At 43.8% G+C, this 19617-nt stretch overlaps 1 protein-coding gene across 6 annotated transcripts in view; it reads right to left on the bottom strand.

Annotated features, from left to right (window-relative positions):
• The window catches only part of PLD5 (phospholipase D family member 5), a 339166-nt gene that overhangs the window by 8156 nt on the left and 311393 nt on the right, over positions 1-19617 (bottom strand). For all 6 annotated transcript variants that reach the window (XM_034666657.1, XM_034666659.1, XM_034666658.1 and 3 more), the window contains 2 exons: positions 14194-14362; positions 5279-5393 (listed from right to left, as the gene is read on the bottom strand). In XM_034666657.1, coding sequence (XP_034522548.1) covers positions 5279-5393; positions 14194-14362 — 284 coding nt within the window. The remainder of the gene's footprint in view (positions 1-5278; positions 5394-14193; positions 14363-19617) is intronic.

The following is a 19617-nucleotide window of genomic DNA, read 5'->3' as shown; positions in this document are numbered from 1 at the left end:
GTCAGGAAAGCATTTTGTTGAGTAACGAGAGACAAGCAGAAACATCATAGAGAGCCTCACCCGCAGAGGGATGTGGACAAAAATACGATCAGGATCCGGGAGCATAAGGCAGAAGAGTTAAGGATGAAGTCGGGATATAAGGGCCTTGGGGGGAGAGAAACTGTCCTTTGTTAAGTGCCTACTACGAGCAAAGCACGAGGCTTGGCATTTGTATCCGTTCTCTCTCACGGTTGGTAGGATTTATACCCACTCCACAGATGAGAAGCCTGAGGCTCAAAGAGGTGAACAGATTTAATCAATGATGGACCCAGGTCTCCACGAGCTCTCTAATACCATAAACGAAGCAGTGTTCTCGCTAAAAAAGATTTCATGAATAACCACTGGCCTGGGTCTGGTCTCAGCTCCCGGTTTTGTGCTCCTCTGTTGCTCAGAGCTGGTCTCATAAAGAAAACTGAAGGAGTGTTAAGTGTGGATCTTGACTTCCAGTCCCTCAGCGGCCCTGCGGCCATCGCTGCAGGAATGTTTGCTGAATAAGACACTGGGCCTCCTTGACCCAAGGCCCTGCAGCCATTTGCGCGGGGATCGCCGTCCAGAGAACCAATATCCATTCCTTCATAGAGCTCACCCTGAGGGCCCTCCTCTGCTCTCTGAGCCCCCACACGTATCAACTCCCTGGGAGGGCGGAAGTGGTTCCCTTGTCGCAATTTGTGCTCCTTGAGTTTATTCCTCAGGGCCTCACAGCGGGTCCCCAGATCAAATATTCTCAGCATAGAGAACAAACCCTTCTTTCCTTCTCTCTCTCTCTGTCCTCCATCTCACACTGTCTCCTGCCACTCGCCAGACACCACAGCGACAGCCTGGATGGCTTCAGGACAGACACAACGTTGGACGAATGTGACTGCTCTGAATGAGGGGACTGTCCGGACACCGCGTTGGAGTCTCCTGGCCAGCGCAGGGTTCCGGCCGGGTGCTCTCACACGCAAGGCCATGCTCAGAGGCGGTGGCTTCGTGCGGTGCTCAGCGCCAGGCTTGGACTTCTGAAACCGGGGGTTAATAGCTGCGGTGCGGTAAGAGTTACTTTGGAGCCGCTGGAGGACAGCAGCTTCGGGTCATCCCAGAAACAAGACGCCTTTTGGGGACTTGTGGATTAGAGGCCAACGTCTCGTCCCCGCAGCTGAGTGCCGGACAGTGAACTCATTACCTCATTACATTATCTCATTCAATAGTCACTGCAATTCTATGACTTGATAATACTCACTCTGTTGTACCGATGGGGAAATTAAGGCACAGAAAGGCTAGGTGAGTTGTCCAAGACAGGAGTGAGAAAACGACCAGAGCTGAGTTTCAAAGGCAGGTCTGACCCCACAGCCCATGCTTAACTTCTGCTCCCTGTCACCTCTGATCCTAAGGGCCTGCATGGTACCAACTGGGTATTTCCCCCCGGACTTTAGCATCAGCTGCCAGGGCCGGAGCATCGGGCCACACTGAGCCCCACTCCTCTGGGGACCACACTCTCTGAAGGACACAGGGATGGAGCTATGTTTTGGGGGCAGCATGCGAAGACGGAAAGATAAGTGAGAGAAGTGACAAGATTTTGGAGCCTTATTCTGTGACAGTCAGCTTTTCTCTTCAGTACAATGCATGGAGCAAGATCCTGCATTTTCATTCTCTAAAGCCATAAGTAGGTCCTTCTCTGCAGTTCCAGCACTAGGCAGCTCTCACGGGCCCACAGAGGCATTCCACTGCCGGGGTGATCACGTTTCCCACCTTTCACTTCCTCATGGTTTGGCTGTACTTCAGAATCACGGACCTGCTTCAGTGTTTTCTCACCTGGGACACTGCTCCACCCGGTACTGAGACTACCATCTCAGCTTCCCGAATGCATGTGTCGGCTCCGGTGGCAGGAGGACAGTAGGGCCATCCCCAGGAACCACGGCGCGGGTATGGACAAGCTCACTGGGAAGGTGTACGTGCCTCAGTGAGCCTTCTGAGTGCCTCCAAGTAACCTACCACCCCCCTGTCAGCCCTCCGACAATTCAAACCATCTTCTGGACAAATGTGCAAAGCTAGACTCAAATATACTCCAGAGAATTCAAAAATCAGACAGATGATACTGTTTGGGGGAATCTTCTAAGTCTCGTGAAGATTTAATGAGCTATAATTCCATGCAAGGTCTAGTGTGGATTTTTCTTAATTCAGCATTCTCAGCAGGTGTCTGAGTGACGACTGAAGAGATTTCCAGAACATGCTGGTAATTATTTAAATTATCAATGAATTTTCCTTCTGGATGCTCTTTAAATATTTTTATACAAGAACTATGCCTCACTCTAGGGAATTAATGTTTTGCCAAAATGCTGTGTGTAAAATGAACTCATTTAAAAATGCATTATAATAGACAGCCAGAAACAGACCCATGTAAATATAGTCAACTGATCCTTACAGAGGAGCAAAGACAATACAAGGGGGCGAAGCTAGTCTTTCTAACAACGGTGCTGGAACAATGACATCTACGTCTGTACACACACACCCTACACCTTTAACAAGAATTAACTCTAAATGGGTCACAGAAAAATGTAAAATGCAAAACTATAAAACTCCTAGAAAATGACAAATAAGAAAATCTGATGAACTTAGGTTTGGTGGTGACTTTTAGGACACAACACCAAAGGCACGATCCAGGAAAGAAATCATTGACAAGCTGGACTTCATTACAATTTAAAATGTTTTCTCTGTGAAAGACACTGTCAAGAGAATGAAGAGATAAGCCACAGGCTGGGAGAAAATATATGCAAAAGACACATCTGATGAAAGACTGTTATCCAAAATATACAAAGAACTCTTAAAACTCAACAGTAAGGAAATGAACAGCCCGATGAAAAAATTGGCCAAACACACCTCATCCAAGAAGCTATTCAGGTGGCAAGTAAGCATAAAGAGATGCTCCATGTCGTGTTATCAGGGAAATGCGGATTAAAACAATAATGAGGTACCGCTGCACACCCATCAGAATGGCCACAATCTAGAACACTGACGAGTGCTGGTGAGGATGTGGAACTCTCGGTCACTGCTGGTGGGAACTCAAAACAGTAGAGACGCTTTGGAAGATAGTTTGGCAGTTTCTCACAAAACTCAACATCATTTTACCATATGATCTGGCGATCACACTTCTTGTTATTACCCAATGGGTTTGAAGACATGTCCCACAAAAACCTGCATGTGAAAGTTTATAGCAGCTTAATTCATAATTGCCAAAACTTGGAAGAAACCAAGATGTCCCGAAGGTGAACAGATCAACTCTGGTCCATCCAGACAGTGGAATATCATTCAGCACTAAAAGGAAATGAGCTGTCAAGCCATCCAAGATACAGAGGAAGCTTAAATGCATAATGCTAAGTGAAAGAAGCCAGTCTGAAAAGGATATACACTATGATTCCAACTACATGGTATCTTGGAAAAACTCAAATGATGGAGACAGTGAAAAGATCAGTGGTTGCCAGGAGCTGGCAGGGAGGAAAGAGCACAGAGGACTGGCAGGACACTGAAATGACTGTACATGACATCGCCATGGTGTATATGCATCATTACACATTTGTCAGGACCCACGGAACGCAACATCAAGGGCGAACCCCTAACGTGCATCAGTATCAGCGTGGTTCACCAACTGTAGCAAGTGTACCACTTTGGGGGGAGGCTGATAAGGGGGCAGGCTGAGTGAATGTGTGAGGGGGCAGAGGGAGGTAGGAATTCTGTGTTTTCTGTTTGGTTTCGCTGTGAACCAAGCTCTAAAATAGTCTCTTTTAAAAACGTATTATACGTGGAGAAGACGAGAGAGAGCCAGAAATCCATATTTACTAAGAATTGAGACAGATGAGAACCAGTGTTTGGAACTTTTCATGTATTATCTCATTTAATCCTCCACCACCAAAAGGTGGATGCTTTTTTAGACAAGAAAACAGTGGCAGCAGGGCTCAGACAGATCACATGATGACTTTCCATCATCTTCCAGCTTGTAAGGGTCAGTGCTTGAATTCAAATAGAGTTTTTGGGACTCCAAAACACTTATTTAATTCGTTAACATTACTTTTGGATAGAGGCACTATAAAACGGCTCCGTGTACATGCAGGTCAAATATCCAGATCTGAGTTCCTAAATTCAGCTGTGCCGGAAACCTGATTCGTCCCTGTATCTCCCAATTATTGAGCCCGCAGTTCCCAGTTTTGATGGAATGATTCTGAGTTTGCTTTTGACACGTACTCAAAGAGGAGCTGATCTCACTCTACGCTCCATAAGCTAAGGAACGTGAGAAGATCCAAATCGCTACGTTTCCAGCCACGGAGGGAGACAACATGAATAAAATAATATTGTCATTTTCTAAAACAACTTGAATAATACCCATTTAAAAAAATTCCAATATTCTATTCTCCTAATGCGACACATAACTACTCCAAATGGACAAAGCACCGCCCTCCACGGAGCCGGGATGGAGGAGCTAACTTTCGAGTGGCTGACGGCAGTGTCTTCTGGTCCCAGGTGGTAGGGTTGGGGGGGAGGTTCTGGGTACCATGGATTCTAGGCCTCGCTCTTCCTCGTCACATCTGCATGTTTACGTCACTTCCCCTCTTATGGTCCATGTTTCCTTATTGCTCAGCTGCAGGTGATAAAAGCTGCCCTCCCTACTGGCAATGTTGCTTAGAAAATCAAACGAGATAAAGCGCTTTACAAAGCAAAAGCCATAGTTTTTACTCACTCACTGAACTGGGGGGGGGAACCCCATATTCTATATTCCTTCATTCCACACACGTTTTTCTTTTTCTTTCTTTCATTTTTTCCCCCCAGATTTTATTTATTTATTTGACACAGAGAGAGAGCACAGCAAGGAGAGCAGCAGGCAGAGGGAGAGCGAGAAGCAGGCTTCCCACAGAGCAGGGAGCCCGATGCAGGACTTGATCCCAGCACCCTGGGATCATGACCTGGGCTGAAGGCAGACGCTTCACCGACTGAGCCCCCCAGGTGGCCTTGGGACTCGCCTTTCATGAGCCATTCACCTCCTCACCTATAACATGAGGGAAGTGGACCAAAGAATTTCCGAAAACACTTATTAAAGACATCTATGGTGTCCTCATGCTTGACCCAAGCCCTAGAGGAGACGTTCCGTTCAAGCGGCTGTTTGCCCTCCCCGTCCTCCTTCCTCCAGGGCCCCGCGGGTTATGGAAGAACACGCTGCGACCGCCACTGACCTGCATGACCCCCGAAGGGGCCTGACAGCCCTGACACCTACCAATGTACGCCGCGCTGTCCGTCACCATGTACTTGTTGCGATTTAATTTAGGAAACGTGTGGTCCTTTTGTTCTTTTGTAGCACACACGTTCTCTCTTTCCAGATCGAAAAATTTCTGTAAGACACAAGAATAAACAAATTAAGGAAGAAGGTGAATAGGGAACATTTTTGGTTTTGTTCAAGAGCACAAAAGGGTTTCTCATCCAAATACCCACAGACGACCTCATACTGGGTTATTCAAGCCTCAATCTTGTTACTTCATATAGATAGAAGCTATTTTTGTTCTCAAATCTATATGGGCAACAAGAGGGAAAATTAGCATGCTCAACTGGGTCTATAATTAACACTTTGAAGCTGCAAAATGAACACAAAATTCATTCTTTCAACAGCATGAGGGCCAGAAGGTTTTTAAATTCTCATTGTCTTATTCCTCGGGGTGCGCTGGCATTTGAGGTCTGCCCAGGGTGCTTTCTGTCACGCATGCCAATGAACTGAATGAATATTCCTCCGTGTTGCATACATTCTAAAAAGCAGCAGGCCCGGGTCAATGACTAGCTAATTCAGCTGGGGGTTTGCAAAGGTCAAAAGAGATTCTGCCAAGGGAACAAATGCTTTCCATCTCAACACCTGGGTCTACAAGCTCTTTTAATAAGCAAGTCAAAAAAATCACCACTTCAAACCATGAATCCTGATTTTCAACTTTAATGTAACCCCAAAAGCACCTCAGGCCCAGGGCTGTGGGGGGCTACGAGAGGGGCTGACAGTGGAGGTAGGTAGGCTGGAGCTTCTAGAATCTGCTGGAAGTGGTAACAGCTCAGATGAGGCCCGAACTGTGACCGAGCCCACAGATGACACACCATCAAAGGTGAGCTCTCGAGTCTCCTTCTTGCTGGAAAAGGCTGAACAGAACTGCTGTTCTTTCTGGAATGAATATCTTAGGTCTGCGGCATCATGCGTGTTTGATGGGAAGAGGAGGCAGAGAGAAAAATGTCATCTAGAAATGGAGACGTCATTTACAGTTTTAAAACTGTAAGCGTTCAAGTTTGCCTTGGGGAAATAGTGAGGGTGGGCTTCCCCTTTACCCCAGGGTAGGAATGGAGTGATAAACTGGGTGTGATCACCACAGTCCCTAAGAGCCCTGAAAATTCTATTCTGATTTTTTGCAAGACCCCTTGAGATCAACGGCGTGCCCTCCGAAATCTATCACCTGAGAACTGTCCATTGCACATCGCAGAGGAAGGTATTACCCGGGGCCATATTACCATGATGCCAGGCAATGCTGCCTCGGTCACCCTTCTCCTCAGCTCCTGTCTCCTGCAAAACCTGCTTCATTTGGAGGGTGCACAGATAGCCACATTTTGTGGTCTCTTCACACGGACGTGATGACCTGTGAATGCTCTTAAGTCATAGTCATGTATCTGGGAGATCCTATGGTACTGAGGCTGCCTGCCACCTGGTAACAACAGTCACCCTGCTCGGACAGTCTGTCACGACACATGTCCACACACTCCACCACCTCCTTTGGATGAAAATATTGTTGTGGATTCAGGATGGATGTGAAAAAGAATAAAATATACATCCTAATTTAACTTGGGGATGGCATCACTGCTTGGGGCTCTACAGAGATCCATCTGCTCTGAAAAGTTGAAGATGGCCCCCAAGAAGGGAAGAGCTTTGTCTGGGAGAGGAAAATGGCAGCAGAAATCGCATCGTATTCATGGACGTACTACAAGACACCCAATGTGCTGTAGGTGACAGCAAAGACTGTCCAAAAGGGATTTATGAATTTATTAAAAAACAAAAGCCCAGCTGACAGGGCCAGCTGTGTGAGTGCAGTCTCTTCTCCAAGTGTCCCCTCATGGGCACAGTCCCCCCAAGCCCAGGTTATGGGTGCCCACTCTTCTGAAGAGAGACTCCCTGCCTTGCTCCCAGGCCTTTTGCTTTATCAGGGATCCCAGGCTCTGGAAGACATGCTTCATGCAAGGTTCCAATGGTCACTTGTCTTGGAAAATGTCCTCACCCATCTGTGTTTAGACGTTGGGGCCGCAGGCTGCGTTCCCACTGAGGCTTATCTTGATGCTTAGAAACGCGTGGCCTGGCTTCAGTGAGGACCAGGGTCACTGCTTCATGAGAAGTCCAACGGTGAACTATGAATGTTTGGTTTATTCGAGTAATGTGACCATGAGTGTTTGAAAAGTTGGAGCTGAGTAAGTAGAGAATAAAAGGATGGATTCTACTTTCCTTATAATTTCTTGCAAGTCTTAAATGACAGCACTTGATATTTTACGACGGAGATTTCACCTGGCAGTGCCTTCGAGAAGAGGTGGGAGCAAAGGCACCATGTGTGGTGGGCTCCACACTTTCTCCTCTCTGCTTCTGCTTGTATTAGTCATGACTTCTTGTTTTGTGTGTTCTGATGCTTTGACATCTGGGCCCTGCTGAGCCTGGAGGACTGCACTTCCGAGAGCTAGCTAATTCCTGGAGATAGAAAACAACTTGCCCGTGAGAGCACTTCTCATATGTAAACCAAACAGTCCATGGCCCATACCCTGAACCACCTCCTTTATGGGCTCAAACTCTGGGCCACTATCCACTTGCCCTAATCACCCCAGGGCCAGGTACCAGGCAACTAGGGACAGCCCTGGGCCCATGAGCCCACCGAAATCATTCAAACTCGCCCATCTTAAGTGGGCTTATTACCCTGTCTTGACTCTTCCCTGGCCCCGTAAACCAAAACAAAGGTCCTGTCCACCCTTCCCTCACTTCTGCCTCCTGGATGACACTGGGGCTTCCTCTTGTGCCCCCTTCTCTTGAGATCTGTGAATAAAACAGTCTTTCCAACGGTGTCATCTCCTGATCTGTTGGGTGTCTTCCTGTCTAAATCATAATCAAACCTGTATTTTAGAACACTGCTGAAGTTCGTAAGTCTGACACCAACTGCAAGCATCCTGAACTCTGAGTGAATGCCCTCACGTGGCAGATTCTTCACCCTTCTCCAGCACACCCTCGTTAGGAAAAATGGCTAAAATGACTCCACATCCACCATGCTCCCTGCTTCTTCCACTCATTGGTTCACAGATCCTTCCTGAACACTCTTCATCAGCTCCCTTTTTTGATTTAATCCATCCACCCATTCATTCAACACATATGTTTTGAATGCTTTGTGCCAGCAACCTGCTTAGGCACTGGGAATTCAAACATCACTTGATTTTCCGTGCTGCCCCATATGCCACTTCAGTTATCTGGAAAATGTCATCCCTGAGCTGGAACAATCCCCAGCATTCTCTTGTCCATGGAAAGATACTGAACACAAGCTGATTCTATTCTCCTGGGTCTCTGCCTGGCTTTCTGGGACCATACCAGTGTTTCCTCTAATCCCTGATATCTGATTTCAAACCGAGATTGGTGCCCTAATCCAACTCCTGGTTATCACATTCACTTGAAAATCTGGTGTGGAAAATAGATCCATACTAGTAATCATTGACCTGTTTCTTCTTTCCATTTTATTGAGGAGTAACTGACATCTCTCACTGTATAAATTTAAGTTGTACCTCATTGTGGTTTGATTTCTACATATCGTGACATGATGATCACAATACATCCAGCTAACATCTATCTTCTCATATAGATACAATTAAAAGATAAAAAGAAGAAAAGAATAAAGACAAAAATTTCTCCTTGTGATGAGACTTTTAGGATTTATTTTCTTAACAACTCTCCTCTGTATCATGTAGCCGTGTTAACTGTAGTCATCACTGTACGTTAAATCCCCAGTATTTATCTTGTAGCTGAAAGTTTGTACCTTTTGACCACCTTCCTCCAATTCCCTGTCCCCCTACCTCTACCCCCCACCTCTGGCAACCACAAGTCTGGTCTCTTTTTCTATGACTTTGTGTTGTTTTTTTTAAATTTTAGATTCTATATACAATTGATATCATACAGTATTTGTCTTTCTTTCTCTGACTTATTTCACTTAGAATAATGCCTTCAAAGGTGCATCCATGTTGTCAAAAATGGTAGTATCCCCTCATTTTTATGGCCGAATTATATTCCATTGTACAGATATATCACAAATTCTTTACCCATTCATCCATTAATGGGCACGTAGGTTGTTTCCATGTCTTGGCTACTGAGGATATTGCTGGTTTGAACATGAAGGTGCAGATACCCGAGTTAGTGTTTTCATTTCCTTTGGATCTATTCCCATTAATAGAATTGCTGAATCATATGGTAGTTCTATTGTTAATTTTTGGAGGATTCTTCATACTATTTTCCATGGTGGCTGCACCAATCTACATTCCCACCAATGGTGCACACAGGCTCCCTTTTTTCCACATCCTCACCAGCATTTGTTATCTCTTGTCTTCTTGATGAGGGCTGTCCTACATGCAAGCTATGGTATCTCATAGTAGTTTTGGTTTGCATCTCCCTCATGACTAGCAATGTTGAGCATCTTTTCACGTACCTTTTGGCATTTTCTATGCCTTCTTGGAGAAATGTCTATTCAGGTCCTTGGTCTATTTTTTAATTGGGTTATTTGCTCTTCAGTTGTATGAGTTTTTTATGTATTCTGGATATTAAGCCCTTATCAGATATATGCTTTGCAAATATTTTTCCCGTTTCATAGGTTGTCTTTTCACTTTGTTTCTTTTTGATTTTGTGGTTGTGTCCTAGGAGTCACATCCAAAAAATTTTCATTTCCCCAGTCCATGTTAAGAAACTTTGTTCCTGTGTCTTCTTCTAGGAGTTTCATGGTTTCAGGTCTTACGTTTAAGTCTTTAATCCATTTTGTGTTAATTTTTGTGAGTGGTGTATAATATGGGTCCAGTTTCATTCTTTTACATGTGAATATCCAGTTACTCCAGCACCATTTATTGATGAGATTATTTTTTCTCCATTGAGTATTCTTGGCTCCCTTGTCAAGTATTAGTTGGCTGTATATACTTGGGTTTATTTCTGAGCTCTTGGTTCTGTTCCATTGGTCCATTTGTCTGTTTTTATGCCAGTATCATATTTGATGACTATAGCTTTATAGTATAGCTTGAAATCAGGAAGTGTGATACTTCCTTCTCTGTTCGTCTTTCTCAAGATTTCTTTGGCTATTCGGGGTCTTTTGCAGTTCTGCATAAATTTTATGAGTGCCTTTTCTACTTCTGTAAAAATGCCATTGGAATCTTGATAGGATCGCATTGAATCTATAGATGGCTTTTGGTTTATTGACATTTTAACAATATTCATTTTTCCAGTCCATGAACCTGGGATACCTTTCCATTTTTTTGCATCGTCTTTGATTTCTTTCATCAATGTCTTAGAGTTTTCAGCATACAGATTGTTCATCTCCTTAGATAAATTTATTCCTAAGTATTTTATGTTGATGCTAGTATAAATGGGTTCCATTTCTTTCTTTTTCAGAAATTTCATTGTTAGTGTGTAGAAACAGTACTGATTTTTGTATTTTAATTTTGTATCTTGCAACTTTACTGAATTCATTGATTAACATTTTTTGGGTTGAGTCTTTAGGATTTTTTGTATATAAAATCATGTCATCTGCAACTAGAGATAAATTTTCTTCTTCCTTTTCAATTCTGATACTTCTTATTTCTTTTTCTTGCCTGATTGCTCTGGCTAGGACTTCCAGTACTATGTTAGATAGGAATGGTAAGAGCTGGAACCCTTGTCTTGTTTCTGATCTTAAAGGAAAAGCTTCCAACTTTTTCATCACAGAGTAAGATGTTTGTTGTAGGCTTCACAGACCTGTTTCTATTTCTAAAACTGATTTATGAACTCAGACATGTGCATGGCTACCTCAGTTTATAAAAACCAGTTAAATGAAGATAAAAATTTATATTTTTCCTCAATATTATCAGAATGTTAGGGAGATTAAAATGAAATATATGTGAGAAGGATAATTTTTTGAAATCTACAGTAAATTCTAGAATTTTATGTTTTTATATTGTTGATAACTTCAAAAAATATTTAATGGTATGAATAAGTTAAAAAACTTTTTATTGATATTATTGTTGATCCCAGAGATATATAAGTCAGATGTGTATCTTCTCAAGTCTTTGAGCAGATATAATATATGCTGTTTTTCAATATAGATAGGAAAGACAAAAAAATTGCTTTATGACTTCAATTATCTGTTCTGCATGCAGCGACCATAACAGTACGATGTTTAAGAGCTTGGACTCTGGAGTTAGAAAAACTTGTATTTTCCTTTACTTTATTTTTACATTAATAATGTATGTATTGGCAATGATCTCATTAAAAATGTATGAATAAAAATAAGTATGAATAACATTGTAAAAATTAGTAATTCAGTAATTCTACTTTTAAGATTGGGACAGAAGAAATATGTATGTTTGTTAATGTTACATTTATTGCAGCAAAAGTTACAAGACTATGTTACAGCTTTTTGCATTTGCTGTGTGAGCATTTTGTAAAACACTGAAAGAAGTCTGAAGCAGTAAGAGAGAGGTTTCTTAGGACTTATTTTATATCGTTTGTTTTCCTCCTCCTATAAAGGTGAATAAAATCTGTTTGATTCAGTTTTCCTAGATACACACACACACAAAAGAAAGACTTGAATTTGAATTTTTCCTCTATTAACTAGTGTCCTGGAGAGAAATTATTTAATCTCTTTAGGCTTCATTTTCTACGTCTGTACAATATAAAAATTTCCTGCTTCATAGGGTGGTCGTGAATACTGAGTAGCACATACAGGTACTTAATACAGTGCCCGTCCAACTGTCTATACTCAGGAATATAAGAAATTCCTTCATTTAAAAAAAATATTAAGCACTTACTACATGTAGGCAAAGTGAAGTGAGAGGGTGCCATCATGGCAACAATAAAAGCTTAATAAAGGATGTAGCAATGGCTTCCCCAACGGGCAGCGGGTAACAAGGACATCGGTATTGCAGGATGGAAAGAATGGAGACTCAAGCAGTGGCAAAATATTTGGTAAAACCATAACCTGCATTAATTTGGAAGGAAGACCAAGCACCCCACAAAACTCTGGCTACAGGGCAAGGGATGGGAAAATAAATTGTTAGTAGTATATGTCGGTTGTTGTTAGTGATTTTAGAAAGTTATCAGAGGAGACAAATAAGCTCAGAGATGGATTTGCTGGCTTGCAAGCAGATACGAAAGAGAACAGATACACTAGAAATTTGGTATTTCAAGGGGTTGGAAAAACTGATTGTGCCAGGAGCTCAAAAGTAGAAAATTACTTTGAAAAATGCTTTAAGTGACTGAGGCCAGTTAAGACTCAATCCTGCAGCAAAGATCAGATAACTGGAATAATCATAATCTGTGTAATCTTCCCACCCAAGTCTGATGACCTGAATGAAGCCACCATTAATAAGAGAGAGGAGAGAGAGAGGGAGAAGGGGAGGGGAAGGGGGAGAAGAAAGGGGAGGGGGGAGGGAAGGAAGGAGAGGGAGGCATAGGCAGAAGAACATGGGCAAGGAAGCGTGTTGGTCAAGTTTGGGAATTACGTACAACAAACCTTGGGCTGTGGCTACTGGTACGTGGAAATGACTAGAAGCAAGTAGGTCAGAAGCCTACTAAGTTTCTGACAAAATTGCACTGCCACAGGAACCATGAGCTGAGACCAAAAACTCCTTTAACCGCTCATGCTAAGAACAACCTTATGATCAGAGGTATGAGAACTTCACTATACAGAAGAATTTTACAATCGCTTGGCCCAGTGACTGCTGTGAGTGTTCCCGTGTCCCTCTTCTGAATGGGAGTTTTTACCGTCCTTCTCCTGTCCCTGTTATATGGGGAGGAGGTAACTTCAACCTGGGTTTTGGGTTTCATGGGAAATTGTTTTGTTTTTAGTTTCTGTTTATTGAACGATGAGGTCCAGACCTGGACATCACTGGGAGGTCCTGAACTTTGCACTGTGCGTATCCGTGGGGGATGAGGGTTCTCTGTGTGGGTACCCAGAATTGCAGACTAATGATCCACAAACCTGTTCCTTTGTCTTTTTGGGAACACGCCACCCCTGCCATTAGGTGTGGCAGTGTGACTGAGTTCTGAGCAGTGGAATCAAGACTAAAGGGTTGTTCACCACCTCCAGGTCCACCCCATAAATGCCTCCTGGGCAGTCCTCCGGGCTCTCTCTCCTTCTGCTTGGCCTTGGGATGTTGAGGCATGGGATGATCTTGGAAGCTACGTGTCAGAGTGGATGGTGGCACCCCTGTCATCCTGGTCTCTAAATACTGCATGGAGCACAGACCCATCACCCAGAAGAGGGCCTGGCACAGAGTAGGATCTCAGGGTACATTTGCTGAATGACTGCAGTGGAGGTTGGAAAAGGTGAGCCCTAAAGGACTAACAGGCACTAGTCAGATAAGGCACAGAGGGAACAGTATGTACAAAGGCCTAGAGGGGAGGAAGAGCGCATCACATGTGAGGACCTGAAGAGAGTCAAAGATGAGCTACGGAACCACCACCACAATGAGAGTAAAACCCATTCCCAATCTTGCGTCCCTCGAAGTATGTGGATTAGCATGTGGCCCAAGGGACAGACGCAAGAACAGGAGCCCGGGCTGGGGGCACTTTGGGGTAGGCTGTAGGAGAGGACGTGCTGCTGCTCTGTTGGTCACAGACTTAGCAACAGGAGTGGCAGGTGAACAAGGCAGTTCAAACAGAGCAGAAAGGACCCAACAGGCAGTGTGTGAAAACAGGACGAGCCCGGGAGGGCGCCAGGAAACGTGGGTTCCAGGCTCCTTTTTTTGTGTGTTTGTATTGAAAAAAATACTTATCCTACTTTTGAAATATTTTCTAGCTAGCAGAGACTGTTACCCTGATAACAGTCACAAAATGCATGTGCTTACGGCTGTCCCAGGTGTGGGGAGGGAGTCAGGTGTCTTATTTAACAATACTGAAGTCAACGTCATACTTACAACTTTCAAACTGCAGTTGGCTACTTCAGTGCAAATAGCTTTAAGAGACGAAATAAAGTTAAATGTAAGGGGGTCAGTTTCCTTCCAGAAGCTTATAAGGAGTCGAACTTTAACGCTTCGCAAAACTAATGCTTCTCTTATTTTCCCATCCAAGTCTGGCCAGTAAGTCCTGTAGGAATAATATCCACGTGGACAAAAATAAAGAAAAGAAGTTAGTTTGGGGAAAGAAATTTACTAGACTACAAAGAACATTTATATTAACCCAATCGTTACTTCGTTCTGTAATAGAGACACACCCTGGTAGGGAATGTTGAAAACATGCAGATCTCCTGGGCGGGGCACCTACAGAGGATGCTTTCCTGGGTCCAACCCCTCCCTGAACTGAGTTCCCCCACGACCGGGGCCTCAGAGGATATGGACAGACTGACCTCCATCACCTGTTCAGAGACTTGAGCACCCCCGTCAGTCCCAAAGGCTGCAAGGACCCCTCTTCTTTGGAAACTGCCCTCCAAATGAGCTTCTGCTCTGATTATGCAAACTTCCCCATACTCTTATTTCCAGGCTGCCTTCCTCTCTCCTGACCAAGCCCCCAGCTGCTCTGGCCCTTGCACTCCCCACCCGCCCTCCCCCAGGCCAACAGTGTCTCCTGGAGGCTCAGCCTCTTCCTGAATCCGTAGCCTCTTGCCTGAACTAAATCCCGACTCTTCCCAATGCCACACCTTCTCCGGAAGTCCTGCCATGTAGTTTCTATCGCAATCTGCCTGTTTGGTGCAGGACGTGGGTCAGCCCCCCCAACACACACCACGTCACTTCCAGAACTGTCACCTATTTCTCATTGAAAAAGGAAAACACAACAAACATTTCCATCTTAAAGACAAGCCCCAAATCTCTCTATCTCCTCTCAGCCCTGACATGTGTAGACTTTGTTTGTTCCCTGGTTCAGATCTTTCCCTGATTCCAGGCCAACTCAGTTTGGACGAATACAGTGTTATTCAAAATCTTAGCCTGTTAGTTTTGAGTTCTCCTCTTTATATGGCCCAGCCTGTGCTCCTGCAGTGTCCTGCACTCTATGAAATCCCCGGTGAGCACGCTCTTGCCCTGCCTGGGCCCAGCCCCATGACCCCCACGCTATTCTGCTCCATCAGCTCCAGGTCCCCTTTCTGGCCCAGCCCAAACTTAGTGATCACTTGAAGGACCCCTACCCTGGCCCTTCCTCTAGCTCTTGGGTCAGAGTCATACCTCCCTTGCTCTATTTCTATGGTCACAAAGCCAAGGACTACTGAACAAAGTCAGCTCAGTCCCGTGAGGCTGGAGCCAACACAAGGGCATCTGGCCCTCACTGCCATCCACTACCCTTGTCCTCGCCTTGCACGGTTCCTCCTCCGGGACCTTTCTGTAATGACTCTAAGCTGTACCCCACTCCTCAGATACTTGCTTCTTCCTCTGTCCACAAAATAGAGCTTCTCAGTCATGGTCTTTCTCACCTTTCCACCCCCAAGAGCCTCATGCACCCTTCTCCCCTTTCCTCCAGCTCAAAGGATAAGGCAACCTGCTCAGGGTCAGACTTGGGCCTCCATTTCCCCTGGGCCGTTCCCCTGACCCTCTGCAACCATGTTTCATTGGTCACTCCTTCCCGAAGAGAGTTTCAACTACCCGCCCTCTCCCTTCCTTTTAGTTTGAGAACAAAATGTGAATCTCTCTCAAAGAACCCTCCCCTGACTCTGCATTGCTGTTGGTGGTGCACAACCTCTTTTCCCTTTTGAACTAAACATCTATCTATCTATCTATCTATCTATCTATCTATCTATCTATCTATCTATCATCTATAATCTATCTATCGACCTATTATCTATCGATCGATCTATTATCTATCTATCGATCTATCACCTATCTTTGAGTGTATCTGACACACGATGTTACATTAGTCTCAGGTGTACGACACGGTGAGTCAACATCTCTATGCATTACGCGGGGCTCACCACCAGGGCGGCTGCCGTCTGTCACCCTCCAACACCATCACACTATCCTCAAGTATATTCCCTACGCTGTGCCATTCATCCTTGTGCTTTACTCATTGCACAGCTGGAAGCCTGTACCTCCCTTTCCCCTTCACCCATTTGCCTATCCTCCTGCCCCTGCCCTCTGGCGACCATCAGTTTGTTCTCTGTATTTATGGGTCTCTTTCTACTTTTTTGAACATAACTTCTTGACACTGTAATCTAGAATCCCTGACTTTACTTCATTACCCCCGCTCACTCCTAAGCCTACTGCCCCCCGGCCTCCAGGCCCCTGTTCTTGCGCAGATCTCCAAGTCAGCAGGGATGTCCCAACTGCCAAATCTAATGGACATCATTCGATTCTTAGTTTACTGTTAATGGAAGCCCCATGTGGCTCTGTTGATGGTTCTTTTCTTCTTGAAAACAGATTCCATTGGCTTCGATGACCCTGTGGTTTGATGGTCTGTCCCTTATCTCTTGCAATGTTTATCTATTGTGTGGTCCATGCTCCCTCCAGATTCTACCACCATCCCCTGTTCTCCTCACTCTACAGGCCGTCTCCTTGGTGGCTTCATCTATACACTGGATCTCAGCTGTCCTCCAGAGTCGGAAAAGCTCCAAATTCACATCACCAGGCTAACCCTCTTCAGACTGCGTTCTGGATATCTTTGTAAGGTCTTTATCCATCCAGACCTTTACAAGAACCTCAAATTCATAAACCTGATTTTTATAGCCTCTTTTACTTTGTATAACGTTTACCATCAATCACCCAAAGCAAAAACCCGGCAATCATTCCTGTGCCTGCTCTCCTTTTCACCGCGTACTTCAAAGACATTCCTGGAATGTACATCCTCTGTTCTATCCTTCTGATCCGTCATTATCCCTGACCTGGGTCACTAACAGCTCCAAATTGGTTTCTTGGCCTCCAGTTTTGTCCCGTCAAGTACATCTTCCATGACCACCAAAGTGATCTGTCTAAAAGCATATCTCCTTTGACTAAAATGTAGTGGAGGCTCCCCAAAGTCACAAGACTCCCTTACGGTCAGATCCTCTTGTCCCTGGTCCCCGCCTTCCCTCCAAATTGATCTCTCACCACCTGTGTTCCAGCACTGAACCTGTTACAGATGCTGGCAGGTGCCAGGCAACTTTTCCCCATCTGAAACTTTGCTCATGCTGTCCCTCCTACCTGGAAATCTCCTTCTTATCCTTTGTTTGATTAACTCCTCCAATAAGCCTCTTCTAACCTTGAAACTGCCATAGATGCTCTTTCCCTGAGGACCTATAATATTTTGTGCACATATCTACTCTTCCATTCACCGCACTGTGCTATGATAATTGATTCTGTGTCCGTCTGCCCTATTGGATGGAGTTCCTGGGACCATACACTGCTCAGACTTCAATCACTCCTGCACAGTGCCCAATAAATAATTGTCGAATGAAAACATAAATGAAAAATATTAATACCTCACAGATTAATCAGCCTCCTTTTTTCTTATTGAATAAATTTGATGCATAACATTGTGTAAATTTTATAAGCTATATACAGCATGTTACTTTGGTACATTCTTATACTGTAATATGGCCAGGGTACTGACAGTCATCACATCACAAAAACTACAGTAGAATATTTACAGCACATTAGCTGTCTATGACCTATTTACTACTCTCCACAAGGCTGCAGTCTTCAACACCATCTCTCTTATCCCTCACCCCCCCCACCAGTAACCTCCATTTTACTGTCTGTTTTCTACAGGTTTAACTTTCCTAGATTCCATACAGAAGTGATATCATACAGTACTTGTCTTTTTCTGTCCGACTTTCTCGCTTAGCATAATGGACTCACGGTCCATTCATGTTGGTGCAAATGGGAGGATATTCTCCTTTCTCGCGGCTGAATAATATTTCATGGTGTATATTACCACATCTTTTCAACCACTCATCCGCTGATAAGCATGTGGGCCGTTTCCATATCTCGGCTACTGTGAACAGTGCTGCAGTAAACATGGCAGTACAGGGATCTCATCAGAATTCTGTTTTCGTTTCCTTTGATTAAAAACCCAGAAGTAGAATTGCTGGATTGCATGGTAGACTTATTTTAATTTGGAGGGAAACCTCCATATTTTCTTCCATAGTGGTTGGATCAATTTATCTTTCTACCAACTGTGTATAAGTGTTCCCTTTTCACTACATCCTCGTCAGCACCTGCTGTCTCCTGGCTTCTTGACGGCCATTGTAACAGGTGTGAGGCGATATCTCATCGTGGCTTTGATTTGCCTTTCCCTGATGATGAGTGACGCTGAGCATCTTTTCATGTGTCTGTTGGCCATTTTGATGTCCTCTTTGGAGAAATGTCCATTTAGTTCTTTTGCCCATCTTTAATCAGACTATTTGCTTTTTGTTGCTGTTGTTACTGAGTTGACTGAGTTCCTTACAGATGTGGATGTTAACCCTTTATACAATATATGGTTTGCAAAAATTTTTCCCCATTCTGTAGGTTGTCTTTTTATTTTGTTAATTGTTTCCTTTGCTCTGCAAAACCTTTTGAGTTTGATGTAGTCCCATTTGTTAATTTTTTGTTACTGTTGTTTGTGCTTTGGTGTTATGTCAAAAAAATTATTACCAAGACCACTATTGATGAGCTTTTTCCCTATCTTTTCTTCTAGTTTTATGATATCAGGTCTTATCTTTAAGTCTTTGATCTATTTTAATTTTTGTGAGTCATGTGATAGGAGTCCAACTTCATTGTTCTGCATGTTTTTCTCCAGTTTCCCCAGCACCGTTTGTTGAAGAGACTGTCCTTTCCCCATTGAGTGTTCCTGATGCCCGTGTTGAATATTAGTTGACTGTATAGGCCAGGGTTTACTTCCGAGCTCTCTATTTTGTTCCCCTGGTTGATGTCGTCTATTTTTGTACTGTTTTTACTATGGCTTTGTCTTATAGTTTGAAATCAGGAAGTGAGATGCCTTGAACTTTGTTCTTTTTCTCAGGATTGTTTTGGCTGTTTGGGGTCTTTTGTGGTTCAATACAAATTTTGAGGTTGTTTCTTTTATTTCTGTGAAGAATGTTTTTGGTATTTTGATGGGGATTGCATTGAATCTGTAGACACTTTCAGTAGTGTAGCCATTTTGTTAACATTAGTTCTTCAAATCCATGAACATGGGATGCCTTTCCATTTGTTTGTGTCTTCTTCAATTTCTCTTGGCAAAGCCTTGTAGTTTTCATTGTACAGATCTTTCACTTCCTTGGTTCAATTTATTCCTAAGTATGTTGTTTTGTGATGCTGCTGTGAATGAGATGGTTTTCCTTCTTTTTCAGAGGCTTCATCGTTAGTGTAAAGGAATGCAACTGATTTTGTATCTTGACACTTTACTGAAATTGTTGATTTATTCTGACAGTTTTTTTTTTCAAGATTTTATTTATTTATTTA

Source organism: Ailuropoda melanoleuca, chromosome 8, assembly GCF_002007445.2.
Source record: "Ailuropoda melanoleuca isolate Jingjing chromosome 8, ASM200744v2, whole genome shotgun sequence".
Classification (NCBI taxonomy): domain Eukaryota; kingdom Metazoa; phylum Chordata; class Mammalia; order Carnivora; family Ursidae; genus Ailuropoda; species Ailuropoda melanoleuca.
This window is presented reverse-complemented; position numbering and strand designations above follow the sequence as displayed.